The sequence below is a fragment of the Emydura macquarii genome, unplaced genomic scaffold, assembly GCF_026122565.2.
Source record: "Emydura macquarii macquarii isolate MOO-44397 ecotype Brisbane River unplaced genomic scaffold, CSIRO-AGI_Emac_v2 contig_2676, whole genome shotgun sequence".
NCBI lineage: Eukaryota > Metazoa > Chordata > Testudines > Chelidae > Emydura > Emydura macquarii.
The window spans coordinates 16,274,100-16,298,314 of NW_027132813.1; the positions used below are offsets into that span (position 1 = coordinate 16,274,100).

General features: G+C 37.5%; 1 protein-coding gene across 1 annotated transcript in view; it reads left to right on the forward strand.

Moving 5' to 3' along the window:
• USH2A (usherin) overlaps window positions 1–24,215 on the forward strand; it is a 511,874-nt gene that overhangs the window by 91,534 nt on the left and 396,125 nt on the right. Inside the window, exons 14-19 of the mRNA XM_067564962.1 lie at window positions 121–284; window positions 4,583–4,741; window positions 7,579–8,073; window positions 10,405–10,677; window positions 11,513–11,670; window positions 14,892–15,036. Coding sequence (XP_067421063.1) covers window positions 121–284; window positions 4,583–4,741; window positions 7,579–8,073; window positions 10,405–10,677; window positions 11,513–11,670; window positions 14,892–15,036 — 1,394 coding nt within the window. The remainder of the gene's footprint in view (window positions 1–120; window positions 285–4,582; window positions 4,742–7,578; window positions 8,074–10,404; window positions 10,678–11,512; window positions 11,671–14,891; window positions 15,037–24,215) is intronic.

Genomic DNA, 24,215 nt, shown 5'->3' on the forward strand with positions numbered 1-24,215 from the left:
TACATTTTTTACTGAACCTCTATCCACTAGGCTATTTAATTATGATTTGTAATTATGTAAGACAAAAGAAGCCATTAAATAAAACCCTACTGTGTCTAACTGAAGTGTTTTTGTTTATAGATGTCAGCATTGTAATTGTCATCCTTCTGGAGCCATTAATGGGACTTGTCATCCTGTTACTGGACAATGTGTTTGTAAACAATTTGTAACTGGCTTGAAATGCGACAATTGTGTTCCCAATGCTAGTAATTTGGATGTCCACAACCTATTTGGTTGCAGTAAAAGTAAGTGGATATTAGTCTTAAAAGCATGTCTTTCAAATTAATGGCTTTTATTGGTTTTTAGTCAGTGTTAAATTAGTATTACAGAACTAAGACTGGATTTTTTTACACAAATTTCAAGATCCTATTTTTTCTTCTTTATCGCTATCTTAGGAGATCCTATTGGAATGATTGAGCTAGAGCACTTCGTAGAACTTTGCACCAAACATAGAGTTGGAACTTGTGAGTTGCTAAGCACCCCAGCCCCCATTAGCTTCAGGATCAGGCTCATGGTGAAACATAAGCTTGCCATCTTATGGAGCCTCCATCAGTCACTGTGGGAGACAATGTAACACATCATTACAGATCATCATAAACTGGCTTGTTTAGAGTCGGCTAAAGCTATGGCAACATGTGAGCAAGACATTGAAGTGAATCACATTGCAACTGAGCACCTGCACTGCGGTAGTTGCAACAAGTCTGAAGTGCAGGGATGGCAAGGCATCAGACTTCATCTGAGTCCTAATTAGTCAAAATGACATCTTCAAATCTTGTTTTTCTGTGGAAAATCTCGATGCTGGCATACATTAACTGCGTGGCTATAGTAGCAATTGCATTGTTGATACCAGTGACCAAGCTGCACCATTGGCAAATTTTAAGAAAAAAAGGATAGTGTGGACAAGGATTAAAATTTTCAAAAGCTCTTAAGTGATTTAGGCTCTTAAGACACTTTTGAAAATGGGGACTTAGGCTCTTAAGTCAGTGGAAATCAGTAGGATTTAGTCATTGCTGAACATTTTTATCACATGACTCTTTTTGGACATTGCTTCTGCAACATATCTGTTTATCTAGCTTGTCTATGCATTTACATCATGTTCAACACCATGGTATCTGTGTTGTAGATTTTGTGTGTGTAGGCAAGGATACACACATGCATAGGGCATTCACAAACACACATCACTTGATTTGCAATTTGTGTTTGGTCCCTCTATTAAGTTAAGTTTAACATAAGTTAAAGACATGAATTTTCTCAAATGTGAAAATATTCAATCCAGGGTTTCGGTTCAGACCCCTCTCTAGAACACACAGTACCTCTCCATTGTCCTGATAGTTCGTTGGTTCAGAATTTCACTTTCAAATGTATAATGTTTCATTTGAATTTATAATAATAATACTTAGCATTTTTATGGTGCTTTTCATCTTAAACTAATCAACTAATTTATATCGGTATATACATTTTATAAAGGTCAATGGCAATTCTACTATAAAATTTTAAATGACATAGATTAATATAGATTTTAATTAGGAAATGTGAGAACAACTTGTACTGCATTCTGAATAAGTAACTGGAGTCCTTTCTGGACATAAATGATGTACAAGTTACAATCTTCTCCTTTCAGATAATCTTGCCTGTAGTTCCTAATTGTTGTCACCAGTTTGGGGGCTTTGCCCCTCTAGATTAATGCCTAACTTTGTAAATGCTACTCTGTATCTGCTAAGTCTTGTGCAAATCTAGGGATCGGTGGCAAGAAAATGAATTCATACTCATTAATCAAAACCATAGTAAAAATGATGTGTCCAGATGTTCAGTACTTCCAGTGCAATGAATGTTCCTAAATGGAAATTCTGTATTTTAAGTGGTACATCATTTGTGATTACTCCTCATTGTAATTTAGCATTTTACTGACAACTATCATATTACTAAGTGCATCACCCACATAAATCTGTGTTAGCAGAAACATACGTAAGGCACTACCAGTGTCCAAATAACATTCTACTGGAGGGTGACTTATTTTATATTTTTGGGCCCAAAGTATGCCAGATGCTCGCTCGCTCACTCACTCACACACCTTCATCACACAAAAGAAAGGTACATTCCTTGCCCCCAAAGAGTTTATAGTCTAACTATAAGACAGACTACAACAAATAAGAGTGACAAACGGGCAAGAAAAAAAATGTATACCCTAATAAATTCATGTGGCTGCTCAGCTGCACAGTGCATGTCTTGATAGCTCATCAATGTACCTATATTGTGGGGGAAACTTTCAAAAGTGCCTGAAGGATTTGGGAGCACAAGTCTTACTAACTCTCAGTTGGACTTGCACTCCTAAATTCATTAGGTGTACTTGACAATCTCTCCTCTAATCCTTGCTAACCCTAAAGACAGAATAATGCCAAAGCAGTATTCCCCTCCCAAGAAAAATATGCTGATTTTTGCAGTTTCCACGTACACGAGGAACACTAAAAATATGTTCTAGTTCAGCGGTTCTTAAAATTCGGGGTAGACCTTTCAATAGAGGCATGAGCTGTGTGCTTTTACTTCTTTCTTTTAAGAGCTCTGGCTGTCAGCCCCAGGTGGTTTCTTCTCATGCAGAAGGGCTCTCCTTCTCCTCTTCAATCCTTCACTGGGAGGCGCTGGGGCTCTGGCTGTCAGTTGGAGATGGCGGCAGCAGCAGCACAGAAATAAGGGTGGCAATGAGGTGCTACGTTTGCTGTGAAAAGTGAGGACAGGTTTCACTTTTCACATTGCCACTTTATTTCTGTGTCGCTGCTGGCAGGGTGCTGTCTTCAGATCTGGGTGCTTATCAGCAGCTACTGCTCTCCACTCTACCTTCAGAGCTGGGTGGTGGCATATGTACTTGTGGGGTGAGGGGTGTAAGTGAGTACAGACAAAAAGAAGGGGGGGCTTAGTCAAATAAGTTTGAGAACCAGTGTTCTAGTGTTATTTCTTCATTTAACTCAATAATCACTGTAGGTCTAGCAACTTTCCAGGTAATTTATCCCCAATACAGTACTTAAATCGAAGTTTTAGTTGTGTGCTGAGAACTTTTGTGCCTTTGATGGTACCATCATTCTTCAGAAGTTTTACTTGTAGAAGTCAAGTTCTCATATAAAAAAAATTGTTTGGTGAAGTAGATTTTTTTTCTGAGAGAGAGAGATAGCGAGAGAGAGAATTGAACATATTCAGCAAACCACTGTAGATGATGATGATGACTCACAACTAGAGACCAAAAGTCCATGAAACGCCACAGGTTTCAAATTGTGATGTTTTCCCAAAGTATCCTGTTGGGTCCATGGAATAGGGAAGATGTTTAGCTTCCACACCCATGATGGTCCTAGATCCATGAAGCTTTCCTTATAGATACCAGTCCGCAAAACTGGCGAGGTGCATAAAAGTGGCAAGCATGCTACTAGAAAACAGGGAGAGGGGCAGTACTCCCTTAGGAATATTGCCTCTTGGAGCACTCTTTAGGGCACTGCAGCTTGCACCACCTCTAGGCCAGAGGTTTAATGGCACACTGTGGCCTCCTGTGTTCTGGCTTATAAATTAAGTGTATTTTATCAAAAATGTTACTAAAATTCATTTAAGAATATTTTACTGAGCAACAGCAAAACACTCAGAAAGGACCATAGTGATTCATTTGGATCACAGACGGAAAACAGAGGGAACTTTGATTGCTCTTCACTAATTGATCAAGACATAAACATACCTTGCCCTGAGATTACAGTTTATTAGAGGATAATCAGTTGTGTGATGATTTACTTGTGCAGTAAAGAGGGTGGTAACTAGAAGATGCTGGGTCTTAACCAAGCCTGAGGGGTGCAAGCTTGTTGATACTGGTGTAATTCAGAAATAAGTCCACTGAAGTTTATGTAGTTAATACTGGTGTAAAACTTGTGTAAGGGAGATCAGAATCAAGCCCGATGGTAGCAGGATCGATCTCTTTCATATAAAATCAACTCAGGTTGTGCTTTTAGTAGCCTCATGTTAGATGGAAGTAAGATAACATATTATAATGCTACTGATTTTCAATATCAAAATAAATTGCTCTTTTGGTTTTTTTCTTTTCTGCTCTGTTAGATGAAGATATATGGCCATTGGGATAAGTTGAATGGAAATGATCCTTGTGAAAATGCAACAGATGATTAGATTGCAAACTTTAAATTAATAATGCACACAGATAAATGTAATCCATCTTTTGATAATTTCCTAAAAACAAAAGAAACAAAGAAAAAGGAGCTTTTAGAAAACTGTGGTAATACTGAAGGTTAACTTTTGTGGTTTTTTTAAATGTATTTATGCTGGCTGCTTTTATATACAAATTTGTTTTATGTACCTAGATGAAAAGCTTTGTTGTAGAGTACTTCTGATGCATGAGCTTTCTTTATTAATGTTCTATTGGCCAGATGTCCGTTTGATAATATTTTTTGTATCAGAAGAAACTTTATTCTAAAGATTTCACTTCAGTTTATTTGTATGTTTTATTAGCTCTCTTTTAAAAATGTTTTTTTTTTTTTTTTTTTTTTTAATTGTACTTTAGCTCCACTCCAGCAACCTCCACCTAGAGGAGAAATTCTAAATTCTTCTGTTATCTATCTTTCATGGAACCCACCTGATTCTCCAAATTCCAACTGGCTTGCCTATGGATTATATAGAGATGACACTGAAATTTATACAGTGGAAGACAATTATCCTTATAGTGAGTGTTAATGAAAAGAATAGTATATAGTATGTAGTATTTTTCAAATTTTTGTTTTTGGTTCCTGTCATTTGTTCTATAAAGAGTTGGGTTTTCCCTACTAGTTGCCTAAGGTTCCATACTGCTAGATTTCTTTGAAAAGAAATATCTGATTAAATTTTCAAAAATGATTACTGATTCTGAATGCCTCAATTATTCAGTGCCTAATCTGAGACCTATTTAAAAATGTTTGCGCCATATAGTCTCTCAGTATTCTTAGTTCTGATGTATTACATTTCAGTACTTCTCACACAGTTACATTATGTACCTTACATGTAGACACTGAACACCGTGAATTAAAGTTGAAAGTATGTTACATGTATATGTAAAGGATTGGATGAGTGTAGTGAGAGAAATAGAAATGACTGCAAAGTTGAGGAATCACTTGATTTTCCTTTGTTTCATTTCCTAGCAAGAACAAAAACTTAGAAATTAAGTTAAATTCTTTCAAAAGTAAAGTCAAAATATTTTATTCATGTTCATAATATTGTACCATAATCTGTTTAAGAACAGAGTGCAAGATGAAGACAATATTTCATGATTGCACTGATATATTTAAGGAGCTGCTTTAAAAACCCTAAATATTCACTACTTGGATAATCAGATATTGATATACTCCTGTTTAACAAAACCATTATTTTCTATTTTCTAAAAAAAAATTACATTTCTGACATTTCCTGACACTCACTCTAATTAATGATGTGAAAATCATCTGCATGGCATTTGAACAGTAAGAACAATTTGTTAATGCTAACAGAAATTTGTATTGTTCTAATAATATTCTGATGTTTATTACTTTGTGTGTAGCATCTATAGTACACTCAGGAAATGCCACTTCAGTGCAACTGGGTGAAATGCAGATCTTATTACTAAATGAGAGTTTGAAATTACAGTGGAAGCACTGAACTTTTCAAGGAAAATTAACAATAGTCTTTTAACTTTGGCCTGATGATTTGGCTGATAGCATTGCAGAGTACCTCATTAGAGTGATATTTTTTTAAGACCTCTGCTAACTTTGCTGTTGAAAGCTGGGAACTCTCCGGAGATAACAATCTCCATCTTAAAGATAAAACAGACTGCTTGCTATAACATGTGGAATAATAACAAATGCTATTTAAGATTCCAAGCCATAGTGCATTGGACTTAACCATGTAGAAATATAGAGGAGTTGATGGCTTAAGGACTTGCCAGTGAGGTATTAGAACCTTTCAGATATGCCCTGCCAGTTTTATTCCAGTTTATATTGATAGTGAAAGTACATTATATCTTGTGATTGATTGCTACTCTTTGTAAAATGAACTTGGTAGTTTCAGTCCAGTTTCTAGTAATAGATGTCCACATTGCAATAACCACTTCCACAGCTGACACTAAATAGTAAACCATTTTGGCAACCTTCCCAAGGAAGTGTCAAGGATTGATCAGGCATGGAAACTAGACAATCCACTCTCCCTAGAGATGGACTCTCGTGGTCATATTGAAGACACACAGATGTGGTGGTGTACTGTGGGAAATTAGACTACCGAGGTCTTCACTGTCCTTGGGTTGTTGACCATGCTCAGTCATGCCAGCTTTGGGGTGTCTAGCATCACTAGCCATTCTATAACCCCCTTCTGCAGCTTGTGCTCAGGGTCTGCAAAAATCTGGCTGCAGGCTGCCCATGGTGCAGGTGCACAAATGGGCAAAAGAATGCCTGTGCTTTTCTGCTCTGATTTGTATACAAGAATTAGAGTGGCCATCATCTGGTCTATAATGAGTTACTTTTTGTTGAGCAAATCATGTAAAATGTGGTGGTACGCGCTGTGAAGTATATAAAGACATATTATACTATGAGTGGAATGTAAGATGAGGCATAACAGAACTTGGATTGTTTTGGGCTAAACCTTGGAGGTCCTCACTGATGCATTACTCAGGCAAACTTCCATCAGAGCTATTGGGAGATTAATGAAAGTGTCTGAATAAGGACAGGAATAGTGTCTGAATAAGAAAAGTGTCTGAATAAGGACAGCCTTGGGATTTGGCTTATTAATAAGCATTTATTTATGCTTCTATGGCACTTTCCAACCAAGATCTCTGAGTGCTTTACAAACAGTGAATTAAGCACCATAAAAACCCCTCTCAGGTAAAGTGAGTATTGTTCCATTTTACATTGGGGACCAGAGGCACTGTGAGGTGAAATGATGGCCTGAGGTCGCAAAGTGAGTAAGAACAAAGCTATCAAAAAATCACAGATCTTTTTTTTTTTCTAGACCACTGATTTAACCACACCTGTCCTACAAGGAAGAATAGCTCTGATACAGAAGTTAATTGGCACAGAAGTAGATATATCAATATTCAATGGAAACTGAATTCCTCTGTTTTCAGTGTTTTTATTTTTTTTTAAAAGGTGGGGGTTGGAGGAGAAGGGAAAGAGTCTTTTGGGGTTTTTTTTTTCTTCGAAACAAAATGAAAACAGGAAACTCAAATAATCAGGATGCAGATAAAACATACATGAATGATAATCCTGTTCTTGGGCCTCCAACTCTTCTTTCTTTTCCTACTCCTCTAATACCCTTGGGCTAAGGATTAGGAAGACTACTTGATGACAAAAATTTTTTGGAATAGAAACTTTGATTTACTGCTACAATTTAATTTTTCTGATTAATTTAATGTCTGATTTAATTTTTCTATTGCATTTAATTCTTTAATCTTTTCATGTCTGGATACTGTGGCTTTTCACTACTTGCATAAAAGGCAACAAATTCAAGACAGATTTCTAGGTGTTTGACATGTGGAACATAATTTTCTTATGTTTGTTTTAGGAACCCAGAGCTTCAGTGATACCACTTTGCTACCTTATACCTTCTATTCCTATTACCTCAAGGTCAGCAATGTTCATGGTTCTACAAGAAGTGCAGCAGTGATGTACCGAACAAAATCTGGGATACCTAGAGGAAACCTACATTTAAATATAATCTTTCCTGTTGGCTCACACACCATTTCACTTAACTGGACAACCCCATCAAATGACTCTGGGCCTATAGAGAAATATGTTTTGACATGTACTTACTCAGTTGGTCTTCAGCCGTGTGGCCAATATGAAGGTTTAGAAACTTCTACAACTATTTGGAATCTGGTTCCATTTACAAAGTACATGTTTGTGGTTCAAGCCTGTACCAGTGGAGGCTGTTTGCAGAGCCTGCCAGTGACGTTACTTACTGCTCAGGCCCCTCCAGAAGGACAATACCCTCCTGTAATACAAAACATCAGCTCTTCAGAGCTCACCTTAAAATGGTCTCCACCTACAAAACCAAATGGTAGGACTTAATACATTTAATTTCTTAAACCTGAGATTTAGCAATGAAAAAGCAGTATTTTAGCTAAATCTATTAATGTTCTCCAGGTCAGTGAGACATAAGCATTGGATAACAAAATCAGTTAAACTATCTCTTAGTATTAGCTGTTGTCTGATACTATTGTGTAGTCTCTTGGAGCCAACTCTTGATTCCATTGGAAAGCAAAATTCCAATGACTGCATTGGGACCTGAATTTAACCCTTAGTGACATCCGCCTCAATGAGAATGATGTTTACAATTAAAGGTTTACTGTAAAATCCATTTTTTCTGTCCAATTAGTTCACACAGATGCAGTGACCATTGCTCTCACTACTAGATAAGTAGGTAAAAAGATAAACAAAGTAAGAAAATTAACAGACAGTCTTTGTTTTTAAATCATGAGGCTAATTCTGTTATTAAGCTAACTTTGTTATGGATTCGATGACATCCAAGTGTTGTAGGCCTGACTTACTTGGTATATTTAGTGTTTTCGTTTTTGTGTGTGAACACACCAACTTTTGTAAGAAGACACTGTGATGCACTGCATTCCACTGTTTACAATTTTATCTTTCAGTATATGGGCCAAATTTTCATAGGAGTCTTGTAAATTGCCCTGGTAATGTTTCCAAGGCAAACCTCACAACTAGGTCAGGAAAAAGCATTTGTAGACGCAAATGTGGTGCACAGGTCTAAGTTCCCATTTTGTGTGAGGACCTTATCTTCCTAATAGGTTAGAGAGAGTCAGGAAACTAATGCACATCAGAATGTTTCTTTATGGTTAGGGCTGCAATTATTATGACTGCAGGAACTTCAGTGCTAGCTCGTGTCAGTACTAGCCTCTCTAATGCTTACTGTGTGTGCTTCATAGTTATATTCTGTGGCTGCCACTCCCTGATCTGTCTGCATATGGTACTTTATACAATCAGTGTCAGCTCCTGGATTCAATTCTCACTTCCCCCAGCAACTGCTGATGGAAAAAGGACTTCTTTTTTTTTTTTTTTTTTGGTCAGAAAACTCAGTATTCGAGCAAATGAGTGATAAGACCCCAGCCTGGTATAGTGTAGATAGGTCACTACTTTTTGGCCCACTGAGGCTGCTAATAACTGCACCTCTGCTAGAGCACAGCGATGTTAGGGGTATGCATAGCAGGAACAGCTCTTCAGTGCTGGTATCGTATGCTTATTACTTGCTAAAATTAAAAGCATCTTTTATATTAGGGAAGTTATGTATGTATTTTTAATTTAACTTAATACTAGTTAGTTTCTCTTCTCCTCCCAATAATGACACAGAGAATAACAAGCTCCCAACACAATTTAATTATATGAAGTTTAAAATCACCATCACTTATATGTACTTGCAAGATCAAGCAGCTGTGAATGATGCTATTTTATTTCCTTTGATGTCTGGTCAGATCCTTCTGTCTTACAAAAAGACAAGGTGACAAGTTTTTTTCAGTCACAGTTGTGCAGTTCCATGAAGTTCATAAATTTGGCTCCAGATACTTATTCACTATGGTGCTTATCTAACTTCTGGCTGTGCTGATGTTCCTGGTTTCTCAGATGTTTTCAGTTAAGTGTTTATATTTTTCTGCTCTCTCAGGCCCCAGTTCATCAAGGTGCTTAAGTACGTGCCTAACATGAAGCATGTGAGTAGTCCCATTAACCTCACTGAGACTACTTATGTACTCAGAATTAGGCATGCATTTAAGTAACATGCTGTATCAAAGCCCAGCTGCTGTTTCTTGACCTGTCGAGATCTTCCCACTAGTTAATAGATTCTTTTGATTAGAAAATTGACAAAAAAAGTCTCATCCCAACAGCCTAGTTTAAACATTTGCTGCCACTAAAATAAGGCAATTTTACTCCCCCTCTTCTCCCGAGCGCCGCATTTATTTGAGCAAAGAACCGCATGCGGCTCGCAAGCTGCGGGTTGGCCACCCCTGCTCTAGATCAAGTTGAAAGACACTCCACTAACCTTTTATGTGTCCTTAGAAAGAAAGCATAACAAATGGAAGTACAGTGGTTCAGTTGAAGATATTTCAACTGATAAAACTATGTGGATTGTAAAACCAAATGTTTAATCAAATAACAACCACAACAAAAGTTGTAACAAAGTAGCAAAAGATTAGGGGGAAAAATATCCCTAGCTAAGTGAACTTTAAAGGCAATAAAAATGACACCATTACATGTATTACATTTTCTGTGATCTCTATTGTATTATTAGAATTTTAAATATTTTTGTGTTGATATTTTAGTTGGATGCTGAATAACAATCTGCTATAAATTACTTTTGTTTACTTACTATTATTTGTAGGTATAATCATAAGGTATGAACTCTATATGAGAGGAGCATTGCAATCAGATGGAAATCGTATTCCTCCTGAAAGTCGCATCTTCCACAGCAGTGGATGGCTCAATCCTCAGCCAATTATGGAGTCTGCTAATGAAAACGCATTAATGCCACCTCAGACCACCACCACAGTCACTGATCTTGAGCCATTCACAGAATATGAATTTTGTGTTTTAGCAGTAAACATGGCTGGTAGCATATTTTCAGACTGGATATCAGAAAGAACTGGAGAAGGAGGTAAGTATCAGTTCATATTAACTGGAAATTCAGCATGAGTGTAAGGCAAAAAAAAAAACTTTACCCATAAAATGACTATGGAAGAAAAATCACAATCACACTGCAACAACTTTCTAAGACTGCATAATAACCAAACTAAAGAGTAATAAGATTTTGTTTTCTGAATTTACCCAGTTTTCCCCATCATTGTGTATACTTTTTTCAAGCAGACACTCATTAACCCACTTGGCCGAACAAACTGGGAGAATAGGTAGGGCTTGAGGTGAACCGTGAAGGTCAACACATTCAAACTCTGTTGCATTTGCGATTTTGGAGGAAGAAATAAAATGTGGGTGCAGGTTTCATTATTTAAGACAGGAAAATTGTTCTATAAGGAGTGAGATATGTGTTAATTTCAAACCTGCTCAGCAAACAAAATTGTTCAATGCTTAAACAGTTTAAAAGCAATCTTTGCTTTTATCAGGTTTTTTTCAGATCACATGAAGATTTTGCATCTGAGCGCTTTTCATCTATGTACTTCCTATCTATATCTGCTGACAAAGGTGTTTAGTAGCTAAGAGGTAGTTAGTACTTCTTTAAAAACATGCATGTTATAAAATCAAGGTTTTATTCTGTATAGGTGGGAATTTTTTGCCTTTTTATATAGTATTAAAAACAATATGAAAATTCCATTTAGACCTGAAAGTTATTTTTTTAGAAGGTGATTATTAAGGAATTGGATTTGAAAAGACATTTTATTGTCTATAACAGATGGCATTTTCCAAATACAGTAAGAAAACTTGCATGACACATGTTGTTCATTCATTTTATAGTAAATTAGCACATTTGTTTTTAGCTCCTGTATTCATGCCATCTCCATCAGTATTCCCTCTTTCACCATATTCTCTCAATGTATCTTGGGAAAAGCCACAAGATAATGTAGCAAGAGGAGAAGTGATGGGATACAGCATCAACATAATTACCAAACAAAACATCTTGCCAGTATTTTCCCAGGTATTGTTTTTTATCAATCTGTTTTCACTGTTTGCTGATATATGGATGTTATACAAAAGGAAAAAAAAGGTATTCACCTTGGTGTCTTGGCAAAAATTTTATTTGCCTCTCTGCTGTACATTCTGCTTACTTAATTTCCTCACTCAGCAGTTCATAGTATTCTTTTCATTTTCTGTAATGTTGTGTGCATTGCTAAATAGATGTTGAATTGTGCTCCTAAAGAGAGTTGTATTTCAGAGATGGGTAAAGAGATTCCTAGATACAAAGAGCCAATTTAGATGAATTGTGTAAATATCTTCAAGCTGTGCATATGTTGATTCTGTAAAAGCGGCATATATATGTGCCCTGAGAGTGCCCAGCAATATGTGCAATCCATTCAGAATCCCTCTATCCTTTTCCGGTGTTGTATTGTGATCTTACAATATTTTTTTTAAAAGCCTTTGCTTTTGGAGTCATGTGATTGTGCAAGAATTTCAGCCTTTTTTAAAATAGTTTTTTGGTGACCCTCATGGTTTCTGGGAAAAGTTTGAAAACATGATCCCCCAAAGGTTCAAAAATCAAAAGGCAAATAAAAAGAATGCTAGGGTAGTGGTTAAAAATCATGACATTTTAAAAATATATCTCATGATTTTTGGGTCCTGACTGATTTTTGAATGATTGGGGCTGTCAATACTGCCTTACACAGATGGTTTCTGATAGCTCCTTTAGTTACTCCTGCTCTGAACTGTGCTAAAAGCAGGATAATCTGTGTGGGAGGACTGTGTTAATTGCCCACTGTTGGAATATGCCTAATGACTTTTCGAGTATGCCCAGAACATACCACTGCTATTCCACATGAAGAAACGCTACAGAGCATAGAGACTTTTTGGATGGAACCACAAATGGGAATGAAAAGTATTTGTCATGTACTTTCCCTGGTCTTGTGGCTTTTCTAGTGTGTGCCTGTGACATTCCCCTAGTGCAATCTGGACTGGTGTATTGCTGTGTCACCCCAGTCCTTCACTCATGGAGCCCATTTTACCCTGCTCTGCTGTAAGAACCCACACTCCTAGGGTGTCCACTCACAGCCACCAGCAAGCAAGCTGGTCTCAACTCAGTAAGTGAATGCTTCTAGCCAACCACTCGTTGAGTTATACAGCAGAATGATCCCAATCAATATCCCTAGTCCCAGATGCAGCCTCAGGAACTTCCATCTTACAATGTTTAGTGCTGCGCACTGAACACTGCAAGCTCATATAGTTTGTCAAGTTAACAAAGAAATTGATATGCACCAGCCTTATTACTCCAAGTGGACTATCCAACATGTTTCAAACCAAATGAACTGCTTTAGGTAAAACAAACAAACAAATTTATTAACTACAGAAGGATTTTAAGTGATTATAAGTCAAAGGATAATAAGTCAGATTTGATCAAGAGAAAACAAAAGCAAAATACATTCTAAACTAAGCATAACACTTTCAGCAACCTTACAAGCTGAGGTGATTCTCACCACCTGCTGGCTGCTTTCCCTTCAGTCAGGCTCTCCCCTTTGGTCAGCACTTCAGTTGCTTGGTGGTGTTTGTAGATGGAAGTGGAAGAGAGAGAGCATAGCAAAATGTCCCCCCTTTTAAAAATGTTCCCTCTTCCCTCTGGGGCTTTGCTCCTCCCCCCCCCCTTGGGGTAAGGTGAGAAACAATGGCCTTATATGAACTCATCCAGGTCCTGAGTCCATGAGTGTCACCTCATTGTGGTTCCTTTGTTGGTGCCTAGACCAATTGTTTGTTCCTGGAGTGCTGAGCTGGGTTTGTTCTTTACATGCCTTAATGAGGTATGAACTGCCCCTCTGCTCCCAAAGAGTTTTGCCTGAATATGTTTCAAGCCATGAGGACACATCTTTCGGAATATTACATAACGAAGCCTCATAGCCATATACATGACATTGCAACAAACATATTACTATAACAATAATGCTCAGTCATGACATACTTTGCATTAAACAATACACAATTACACCGTAAGGGTTATCATGGACATTGTAGGGTGTCATAGTGCATAAGTGTAAGTTACAATTCAATCAATAGTTATGGAGCACTTTGGGTACCTTCAGGATGAAATGTACTATATAAATGTATGATTTTTCAGTGTTGCAACTTTTGCAATTCTATCACAATTATCCCAATATTTGTTGGTTTTTACATAAAGTCCCAGTTCCTGCAGTCATTTTGTTGTGAGAATGTCAATTTTTGTTTTTAAAGTAGTAACTTTCTATCTTCCCGGTTCAAAACGTGAACCCTAAAAAACAGAAGGCAAGTAAAAAGAACCCCAGATCATAAAACTACATGATTTTTGTGGCCTTACACATAATTTTTAAATGATTGTGGTTGACAATTCTAGATTTTTAATTTTAATTATTTTAGCAGTATTATAACTAAAATCGAGTGAGGAAGTGCTGTCTAGTAGCTAGAGCAAGAAAGTGGCAGCTAGGACAACTGCATTTTATTTCTGACACCATTTAAGCATATAATTTATGGTACCATCTCTGTGCCTCCATTTGCTTATCTGTAAAATGGAGACAGTAATACCTATGTCATGGGGTTTTGAAATTGTAACTTAATTGTTTGTAAAGTGTTGTAAAGTGTAAAGTTGACATGGGTTCCAACTTTGTGATATTTTAGAGTTCTAGAGCAAACAAGTATCTGAAACAGTTTTACTGAACAATAGAATCTTACTCAGGTTCACCCATTTCTAACACTTTGATAAACACTTTAATTTTGTGGGAAAATAAGTCTTTTCTTACTAATTCTTTGGCTGTATAAATATTGACTGTTCCTATCAGAATGCATGCTACTTGTGTCACTAACTCCATGATGATCAAATGGATAGGCTTAGATTTCATCACTTAATGGTGACATCTTTGTCATCCGTAATCTACAGTGCTTGTAGCAATAACAGCGCCACCACACAGCTTTACGAGGCAATAACTATGTTTCCTCATTTATCCACTCAGGAACTGGATTATTACCTCATAAAACAGTGTGATCGAAGTATTATCATTTAAATCCTAGTTTGTTGAGATTCACCAAAATAATGCTTTTCTACTAATGGGTCTTGGCAACCTTTCCATGTTTAAATACAGGAATCTGCAAATTCAGAGGCTTATATCTTATGAGCGAACATAACCTCTAACAGGAATGAAAATATTATTTCACTAAGTACCATCTTCCAATTTGTTTGCCTTTCAGGTTGTGTATATAGCTGAAGCTCATGAGCTGTCCTATGTAGTAACAAGATTAAAACCATACACAATGTACAACTTCACTATTACACTCTGCAGTCGAATTGGTTGTGTAACCAGTGAGCCAGGCACGGGACAAACTTTAGCAGCTGGTAAGGAAATAATCTGAATCAAAGTGCAAAGTTGACACAGCTTTCTAATGAGTACCATTACAGATGATCATAGTTTGATGCACATTGACAGGGCTAGGTGTTGTATTAATATAAAGTGACTTGCTTAATTATAATTTGTTTACCTTGACAGCTTAAAAACAAAACAAAATGTTTTCCATTCAGGTTAACAGTATACTGTAATGCCAGCAGGATTTATGTGCTTCTCTCTCAATTACAAGTCAGTTATTTAGTTATCCTATTCCTGTTTTTTTATATCATGTCCATCCATAGCTCTTACGCAGACTAGAGATGATAATAAATCAGTTGCTTCATATAAGTAGTCATGTGCCAGATTTTCAAATGAAAGCATGGAGAAGTGTGTATGCACTTTTACAAATGCCTGACTTTACATGCAAGTGGGGATTGAATTATTTTCTTAGGAAGTGGACTTGCAAATTTTGAATAGCTTATGTGTATTGAGCATTCCTGTACCTATGCCAGGGACACACTGATGTGCATGTATATTTTGGGTGTGCCCATTTGAAAATTTTCAGGTTATGAAGTTTCCCTACTACATAGATACAGTATTGCAAACATCAGTTCCAAGTCTGTGGAGCACTTGCTGGTGGTGTGCAGAAAGTTGGCTGGTCACATTGCTCTCTCCTTATTTCCAGCTGCTGCACTGCATAAAAGACCATTACATACATTAAATAATTTTCCAATATAACCATTTCCAGTTACACAATTGTTGCAGTTGTCACATGGATGTTACGGGATCATGAATGCGCATGGTCCTTGCAACTGTGAACAGTAGAAGAGGTGATCCATGAAATGAGCTATTGTGATGTGCTCCACAATATGAAAAAAAATTGAGAACCCCCTACTAAACAGAATTTTTTTAGACTTTTTAGTGTGGTCTTCTGCCCTTCCATGGTTGCTTTTCTACCTATTTTCACTTACGGGAAAGATGATTTGTCCTCTTACAATGGATTCTGCTCCCTCACTGTTCAGTCCCTGTGTTTCAATGGACAGAGGTGGTTCTGTGGGAGTTGATGAACTCCAGGGAGATTCATTTTGTCTCTTCATGCTTTGGCCCCTTTAAAATTTTAACTTGACTGTCTTGAGAAGAATCCATACCCATAAAAGCATGGTTTTACTTCTCACCATCATTCTCAGCTGTTCAATTGTCATATATGGAATGGAGTATCAAATTAGTGCCAGCTTGTACAGCTCTGCACCATAGGAACCTCACTGTTCCAAGTGATTCCAAGGGCCAATAGCCCCAGAAACCAATATGACCTACATAGGATTCTTTGTTGTTGTTACAAATTATTCAACCTTGCATGTATATATTTATTCAAAGATTGAGAATGAATAGCTCAGTTAAGCTTGACAGCTTGTTTATGTCTATCTCCTCCCCAGTTCTGTTAATCCTTAGAGACCTATCACATTAAAAAAGATAGGAGAATACAAAACAGAGTAACAGACAGGTCTGGATGTTTTTTAGACATTTCACATTATAGCATTTTTCTGTTCACTATTTCCAGATCTTGAAAGTGACCACTTTGAGAATTCGAGGGTTCAGTCTTGTATTGAATTCTCTCAATTAAAACAGTATAACTGATGTTGATTTCCCCAGATTTTATGCTAATAAATTTTAAAACATAAAGAACAAAACATTTGGATTTTGCATGCCATTTCATCTTTCACCATTCAGATTTTTCTTAACTGTAGCAAACTGTTTGCAATTGTACAGTTAAGTGTCTAATACTGCTTCCATAATAATTTTATATTTGCAACAGTTCCATCCTGGAAGCAAATATTTCATAAAATGTATTTAAAATGTATTTTTTAAATAAAACTTACTGGTTTTGTAATCTGAAAGTTAATACAAGAGGTAGAATACTACTAGACAGACTTGGAGATGCCATTCTCATCAACTGTGTAGTGGATTAGATCCTGCTCCATGCAAAGTCCCTGTTGTACCACTAAGTAGTTCAAAGGGGAATTAAAATTGCCTTGAAACAGTAGGTGGGGATTCCCTGAGTATGAAGGAATCTCCATTTGGCAAAGAATCAGCTATACTGGCTCTGAACTGTGCCATGTTACCCTCCTGGCAGAAGGAGCTTGCTGGAGGAGGTGTGGCATTAAATCACCATTTCCTTGTCCATACTGGTGATAGAACAAGTACTTTCGGAGGCACCAGAAAAACGGTCTCCCGCAAGGATCAGTATTATCTCCGTTGTTCAACTTATATTCAAATGACCTACCATATACTGGATCTCACAAGTTTGTTTATGCAAATGACATAAGACTTGGCACTCAGTCACACTCTTTTGACATACTTGAGAGTGTTTTGAATGCAGGTATGGTGGCTAGGGCCGATTTATTGTCGTCAGTGGTGCTAGATATCAAGTGGAAGTAAGACTGTGTTGAGTGTCTTCTACTTATATCGTGCACAAGCAGGCAGAAAGCCGAATATAATACTTAATGGTCAGCGAATAAAGCATGATTCACAGCTGGTCTATCTAGGCATCACATTGGATAGAACTCTCACATATCATGACTGTCTTACAAAGACAGTCAAGGTCAAAATGCGCAACAATCTGCTGGGAAAACTGGCTGGAATGACATGGGGTGTCAACACCCAAACGTTACACACTTCAGCCTTGGCACGCTGTTGTTCAGCAGCGAAGTATTGTGCTCCAGTATGGTCTCACTCATCTCACACAAGGATGATCAACATACAACTTAATTCCATCATTTCTACTCCTCTACCATGGTTACCAGTTCTCTGCAGTATTGTTCAACAAAGTGTTCACAGAGAGGAAAGCGTAGCAAACCCTGTGACGAAATTGTATGATATGCCACACCTATCGTTAACTAAAGATTTGTTTAATCCACCACATGGTTGTGTGCTCTCACAGCACCTGCTGTGGATAAATTTACCAGGTGCGGGATTTACGGTAGATGACGTGGTGAGCTTCATGGTCCACAGAGAAAGTGACAATTATCTTGTCTCGGACCCCACTCAACATCCACTCGGGTTTGATTTGCCACAAAGGCAATGGAGCCTTCTCAATCAGTTTCGTACCAGACACGTAATTTGTGCTGCAGGAGAATTTCAATGGCGTTTCAAAGACAGTCCTCTATGTCAATGTGGGCAGCCACAAACCATGACACATTGTTGAGGACTGCAAAATGCCTCAGCTTCCTGGAGGTCTTTGTGCCTTGAACATTGTTGATAAGAATGCTGTGGCTTGGCCTGACTGGATTTCATATGCCGAATAAATACTTAGACCATGATTTTCTGAAGTGTCTTCTGATATTGGTTGTCTCTATTTTTGGGTGCCCAGATTGACACATTAAAGGAAGCTTATTGTCAGCTGAGTACCTGCCTTCTGAACTTGCAGATGCCCCAAATCACTCAACATTTTAAAACATCTTGGCTATATTCACCAGATTAATTTGAAGATCTGTAAAGGAAAAAGAAAAGATTCTTCAGGCAGCCTACAGCTCCTCTCCATTTCCTTACAACTTCATTTATATAGTGCTTTTCAGCCAAAGCATGAGTAAGGATAAAACAGGGACACCGCAATAAAACAACAAAAGAAGAAGAGAGACATCAAATCATTAGAAGCAGTAACATTAAAAAGAGGAAAAGTGAGAGCTATTGAGGTTGGATTAAGAAGAAGAAAAACAAAAGAAAGAGGGGATTAGACTTGGAACACTGTTCAGGAGTATGACTCACAGAAGTAAAACACTGGTAACTTGCAAGGTCTTTTCATCAATGGCAAATCTTTAGAACCATAAACTAAAACAAGTTAAAATATTCAAAATAGATAAATAACAAACAAATCCCTCCCAGCCTGGTTCAACGGAGGCATCAGAACATGGATGTAGAATCCCCAAGCAGTCTTCTCTCTCTGGACTTCCTGCATCCATTTTTACCCGGGTTCTTGCATTGTTACCCGGGGTTCTGCCAAAACAAAGCTCTTGGTAACTTCACTCTGTGCGAGGTGGTGTCAGGAAATAAATCAAGTGGAGACCCGGCCGTCCAGCAGATAGATGGATTGGTAGAAACAGTATAACACAAGAGTGCCTTTACTTTAAAGCTATACTTTACTTAGGTTCAAGCACTTACATCCACAACAGGTTAGTTAAACACCCCCAACCCTCAAAAATTACTGAAGTTTGGGACGGCTTTCGAGTGGAAGCAGAGACAGCTTTCTGACTGGCCTGATCTTCCAGCTGTCATTGGAAGATCCCGAAGCTGTGTCCAAGAAGAGATTCCAAAGTATCCAAACATCTTTCCGACAAAAGAATTTTGGAAGATTACTGTAGATGGTAGTGTGGTATGAAGGTGTGAGATCACAAGCAATGAGGAAGAAAATGCCTGAGAGTTTCAAAATGCTGAACTCTTTACATTTAACTCAAGAAGAGAAGGATTGGGCACAGAGTTAAATCCTAAATCCAAACATAGGCAAAACATCTTACTGATACCAGATTAGAAAAGAATTCCTCAGCGCACCCTAGGTTACAGCTCTCAGGGAATTTTCCCTTTTGCCTTGCTATCCCTCCTTTTTCAGATTCCTCTGTGCTATTTTAACTGAGCACTGCCTCTCAGGGCTTTCTCCGTGGAAGCCCTCTTTTCCCTATAGGTTCCCACTGCCGCCAGTCCCTGAGGACTTTAGCAGCTTCTCTCAGGGAATCTCAGTGAAAGAGAGAGCTGAGAACCTGGAGTCATGAGAGTGATGAGAGCTTAGAAGAAGAAACAGAGCTGGGCTGAAAGTTTCAGGGAGGGGCTGCTCCTGAAGGTGGAAGCAGTGAGCAGTGGAGCCAGATCAGGACGGTGAAAGCAGAAGGCAGTTGAGTCACCTATGAACTTCCCCAGTACAGAGAGCCACGGCTAGAGTGGGCTGAAGGCCGAGGGAGTTACCTGCTGGCTCTCTGAGCTGAAGAGTCAGAGAGGGCTGAAGGTTGGGAAATGATGGAGAGGTGAGCTTGCTGAAGTCTCTTGGTAAGGGCTAGAACCACATCTGCTAAGCAGACAGGATGGAGACTTCCCCCAGCTCTAAGTGTTGAGGTGAGGGGTGATGTTGGTGCTGTACCTGAGTGCTGGACTGTGGTAAGAGGTGCTGGAGTTGTACTGGGTGTGTTGATAGACTACTGGGACTTGAAAGAGTGAATGTGCTGGTTGGTCTATGCTGGACAAATCCAGATTGTGGTTATGAGGCTTTTGTACTAAATTAACCCTGCAAAAGGCTATATGTGGAAAGCTTGTGTGGAGTTATTGGGGGCTATGAAAGAAAAGGGAAACAGAGGCAGAAGCACTGGTCAATGTTGTGCCCTGCTGCAGGAGCGTGAGCTAGGAAGGGGCTACTTTTTCACACATGGTGGAGAATGCAGGCAGATGATCAGGGCAGGGGAAATGGGGAACAGTGAATGACTGGAAGAGGGCAACTGAGACGGGACTGCTTGCATGGCCACTCTGAAGCTATGAGAGGGCACCCAGATGCCCTTTGACACAAATCTTAAACTATTTTTTTTATTTTCAAAACTTTTTTCTGTTCTCTGTTTAACTCAGACCATTACATTATAGATTACATTCTCAGCTGATGTAATTGAGCTAGCTTCGTAGACTGGATATATACAAATTACACCAGTGGAGGATCTGGTCATAAGAAAGAAGTTCAAAAATTGCAGTTGTATAGAATACAAGGAATATTTGCATCACTCCCTGAATGTCAAAATGAGTTTAGAGATATTTGTCATTAAGGAGTTCTACTTTATGTTTGTAAACCGGTAACAGGCAAATCAGTGGCATTGTATACTTAGTGCAGTATTCTCAACAGCAAAACATGCAGATGCTCAAAAGTTTTCAGTCAGGTACAGAGACATTTAGTTGTCTCTTTTTCTCTCCCTCTCCCCTTCCCCAGTTCCCAGTTTGTGACATTTCAGCAGAATAGAATTAGTTGTGTGAGGGCTATACCAGAACAGTATTTGCTTATCCTACAGATCTCAATATCAAATAGTCAGTGTGCCTTAAACAATCTATACAGCTGTGTTTCACTTACCTATTGTGGGATGGAACTCACTTTTTGTAATTAAGTTTGTCTTTCATTTGTCCTTTTGGTAAGATATTTTTTTTAAACTTTATATTTAACGTTTGTTTTTAAAAGAGACACCAAAATATACCTTTGTGATTGCTGCCATTCACACCAGCACATTATATGACTGCTCCTTTTGCTTTTGATGGCAATTACAGGGTTCAGAAGCTAATTTATAGAAGATATTCTTCCAGCAGCAGCTGCATCTGGCTTCTTGGCAGACTCCTCAAGCAGTTGTATGGTGGCTTTGGAGTTGCCTCTGGGTTTACTGGGGTAATGATGCTGATGGGCTGTCTCGACTGTCTTACACTCCTGATGTCATTTTATTTCTGATTACCCTTTTAATCTAAGTAATTTGTCCATTTTTATCCATTTATGAATAAAGTCCAGTGCAAACCCTTTTGGGGAGCAACATTCCATTTGCAGTAGCAATGCATCACTTGCTTATGCCTGTCATAAATTGGTTTCCTGCACAATTCTAAGCTACAGTCTTAAAACAACCCATATCCCGTTATCCTGGTAATTAATCGTGCATTAACTTTTCTCGCTGCATTAAAAGTAAAATATGAAGGCTGTTTGCTGCTGGTCTGAAAACACACATTGTTTTGCATGCATGTACATCAGTCTTTTCATTGTGAATAGGACCCAAAGTGATTAAACAAGCTCTCTTAATATGTTAATTTATAATTTTAATTACAACGATCTTGTATATATAGTCATTAGTGAATACTAATATAAATATTTTTCTACCTTTTTATTCATAATGCATAAACCAATCATCCAGTTACTTCTCTGCAGTTGCCTGTTTTTGTTTCATAATACAATCTTTGTTCTTAGTTATGAATGCATTTTGTTCATTCCTGTCTTGAATAATCCCTCATTAAGCTAGTCACTTTCTGCTCCATGCTAAAAAGGAAAAATTATCATGCAAATGTGGCATGCCATATTAAAAAGCACATTACCAAACACTTTTGTTGCTGTCCTTCAATTAGTTTCCCTTCTTTGAATTTAATTTCATTTGTTGTTAAACTACTGACTTGATGTATGGACTCATGAATTGGAGGCTGCTGCCAAGAATGTAGAAGGAAAAAAATCAAAGCCTCTTCAGAAGGCTGCAGAGGCAAAACTGAGATGAATTTGCTTCACCTTTGACAAGAACACTTGAACAGTATTGGAGTTGTCTGATGATTCAGCTTGGCTAATTATCCAATTATTTATTTCAAGAATAAAGGCACTCTTTTACAATTAGAGAAGTGTAAAGTAATCTGAGAAATTTGGTAATGATAGAAGACTTAAGTAACTTCTGAGATATCTGCTCAAACTTGTCTCACTGAGTGTTCTTAAGCTGTAGTTAAACTGCTCTTTGAGTCTTGGTAAAATAGTAGGAAGCCAAAAGTTATTTGTTTGTTCTACCAACATTACACTTCAGAAAGTAGCTCAAATTATTCTTTTGCCAGTGTGTCAAATTTGCATGGTCTTTAAGATATGTGTAAGTTGTATTTCTCTTGATTAAAAGCTTTTGGTTCAAAGCAATACTTTTTTAATTGCCTAATGATATAAGTCAGTTCTTAGGAAAGAACCGCGCATTTAGGAGTTCATTTGCAATATAACTGAAAAATTCATTGCATGGCAGTAAAACAATTTACTGTTAATTACAAGGAGAAGAATTTGCTGTACCATGCTCACAGATTGCCATGAATCATGCAGCACTCCTAGAGATTTATAACAGATGTGTAAGTGGGATGAATTAGCAGGGTTTAATAACAGAGACACAAATCATGCAGACTTCAAGGAGCTTTAATTGATATACTAGAATGTGACGGGCATGAATCACTCAGCCATTCAACAGCACTGTAACATATGGTCAGCTCAATATGCTGCATCTTAAATCGGTTGGTAAGTCATTGGTTTTCCCATATGGTGGAAGCAATATATTTTTCATGATTTTTTTAAATACTGTATTTTACATCTATTTTTAACTTCTGATTATAATACATGTTGTTAAATGGTCTCCTGATACCATTATGCATGTTTTTCATTTGCTTTTACATTAAAATTTCTATTAAAAAAACCCAAACAAACAAACCCTAAAAAGGTTCTTCTGAAAAAGTCTAAAAAGATTGTCAGAAGCCATAAGTACTATTGCTTCACTCATTTACTATTGACACATTTGATTCTGCTCAAAGTGTGTATAGAAGCAATTGTAGGGTTCTGTGAACCAAATAACTCATAGCAGTAGTAAAACTGATAGCTGTCTAGCTTTGCATATAATTTTACTCGTAGATAAAATTTGGAGACAAATAGGACTCACCCCACCCTGCCAAAAATAAATAAATAAATTGCTCCCTCTAAAATGGTTGTGAAGTTCACAACTGCTCTGATTTGAATGTGCTACATTATGAACTCTAGTGGACAGCAGTCAAAAGTGTAAGTATTTAAATGACTTCATTGTTACTATTGACTTTTAAAATAGTACAAGCAAGAGTAACATCTTGCTCTTGTAATCATCTTGAAAACCTTAAATAGCTATTTGCAGACTAATACTGATGGGTACAGGAACATCCACCTGTAATACACTCAGAATTATTTATTCAAACATATGCAAGTATGTAGACTGGTAAAGGTTTTGTAGCCATAATCTAAACATTTTTTTACTGGGACAGTAATCTGGCAGTACATGGAAAAGCTTTAACAGTTGTATTAGTAAACCTGACAGACTTGAGAAAGGAATATTGCATCTTTAGAACTGTGGCTGCCAGAATTTAATGTCAACAATTAAAATTTATTTTGATCCTTACCTAGTGTTTATTACTGTTTGTATACACAACAGACCTTACTAATACAGAGATGCACTATTAGATGGAATTACCATCTGTTCAGAGTGAAATGCTGGCATCTGTCTTAGATTCTAAAACTAAAATGGTATTATTTCAAACAAAACAAAATTAACTGCTCTTTACTTAGCAACTTCGGTTTTGCATGTGCGCACACATACATAGAAAAGGCTTATTTGTAATGATCTATGTAGTAATGTCTACATTTGGATATATGACTTTAACATAAGCTATA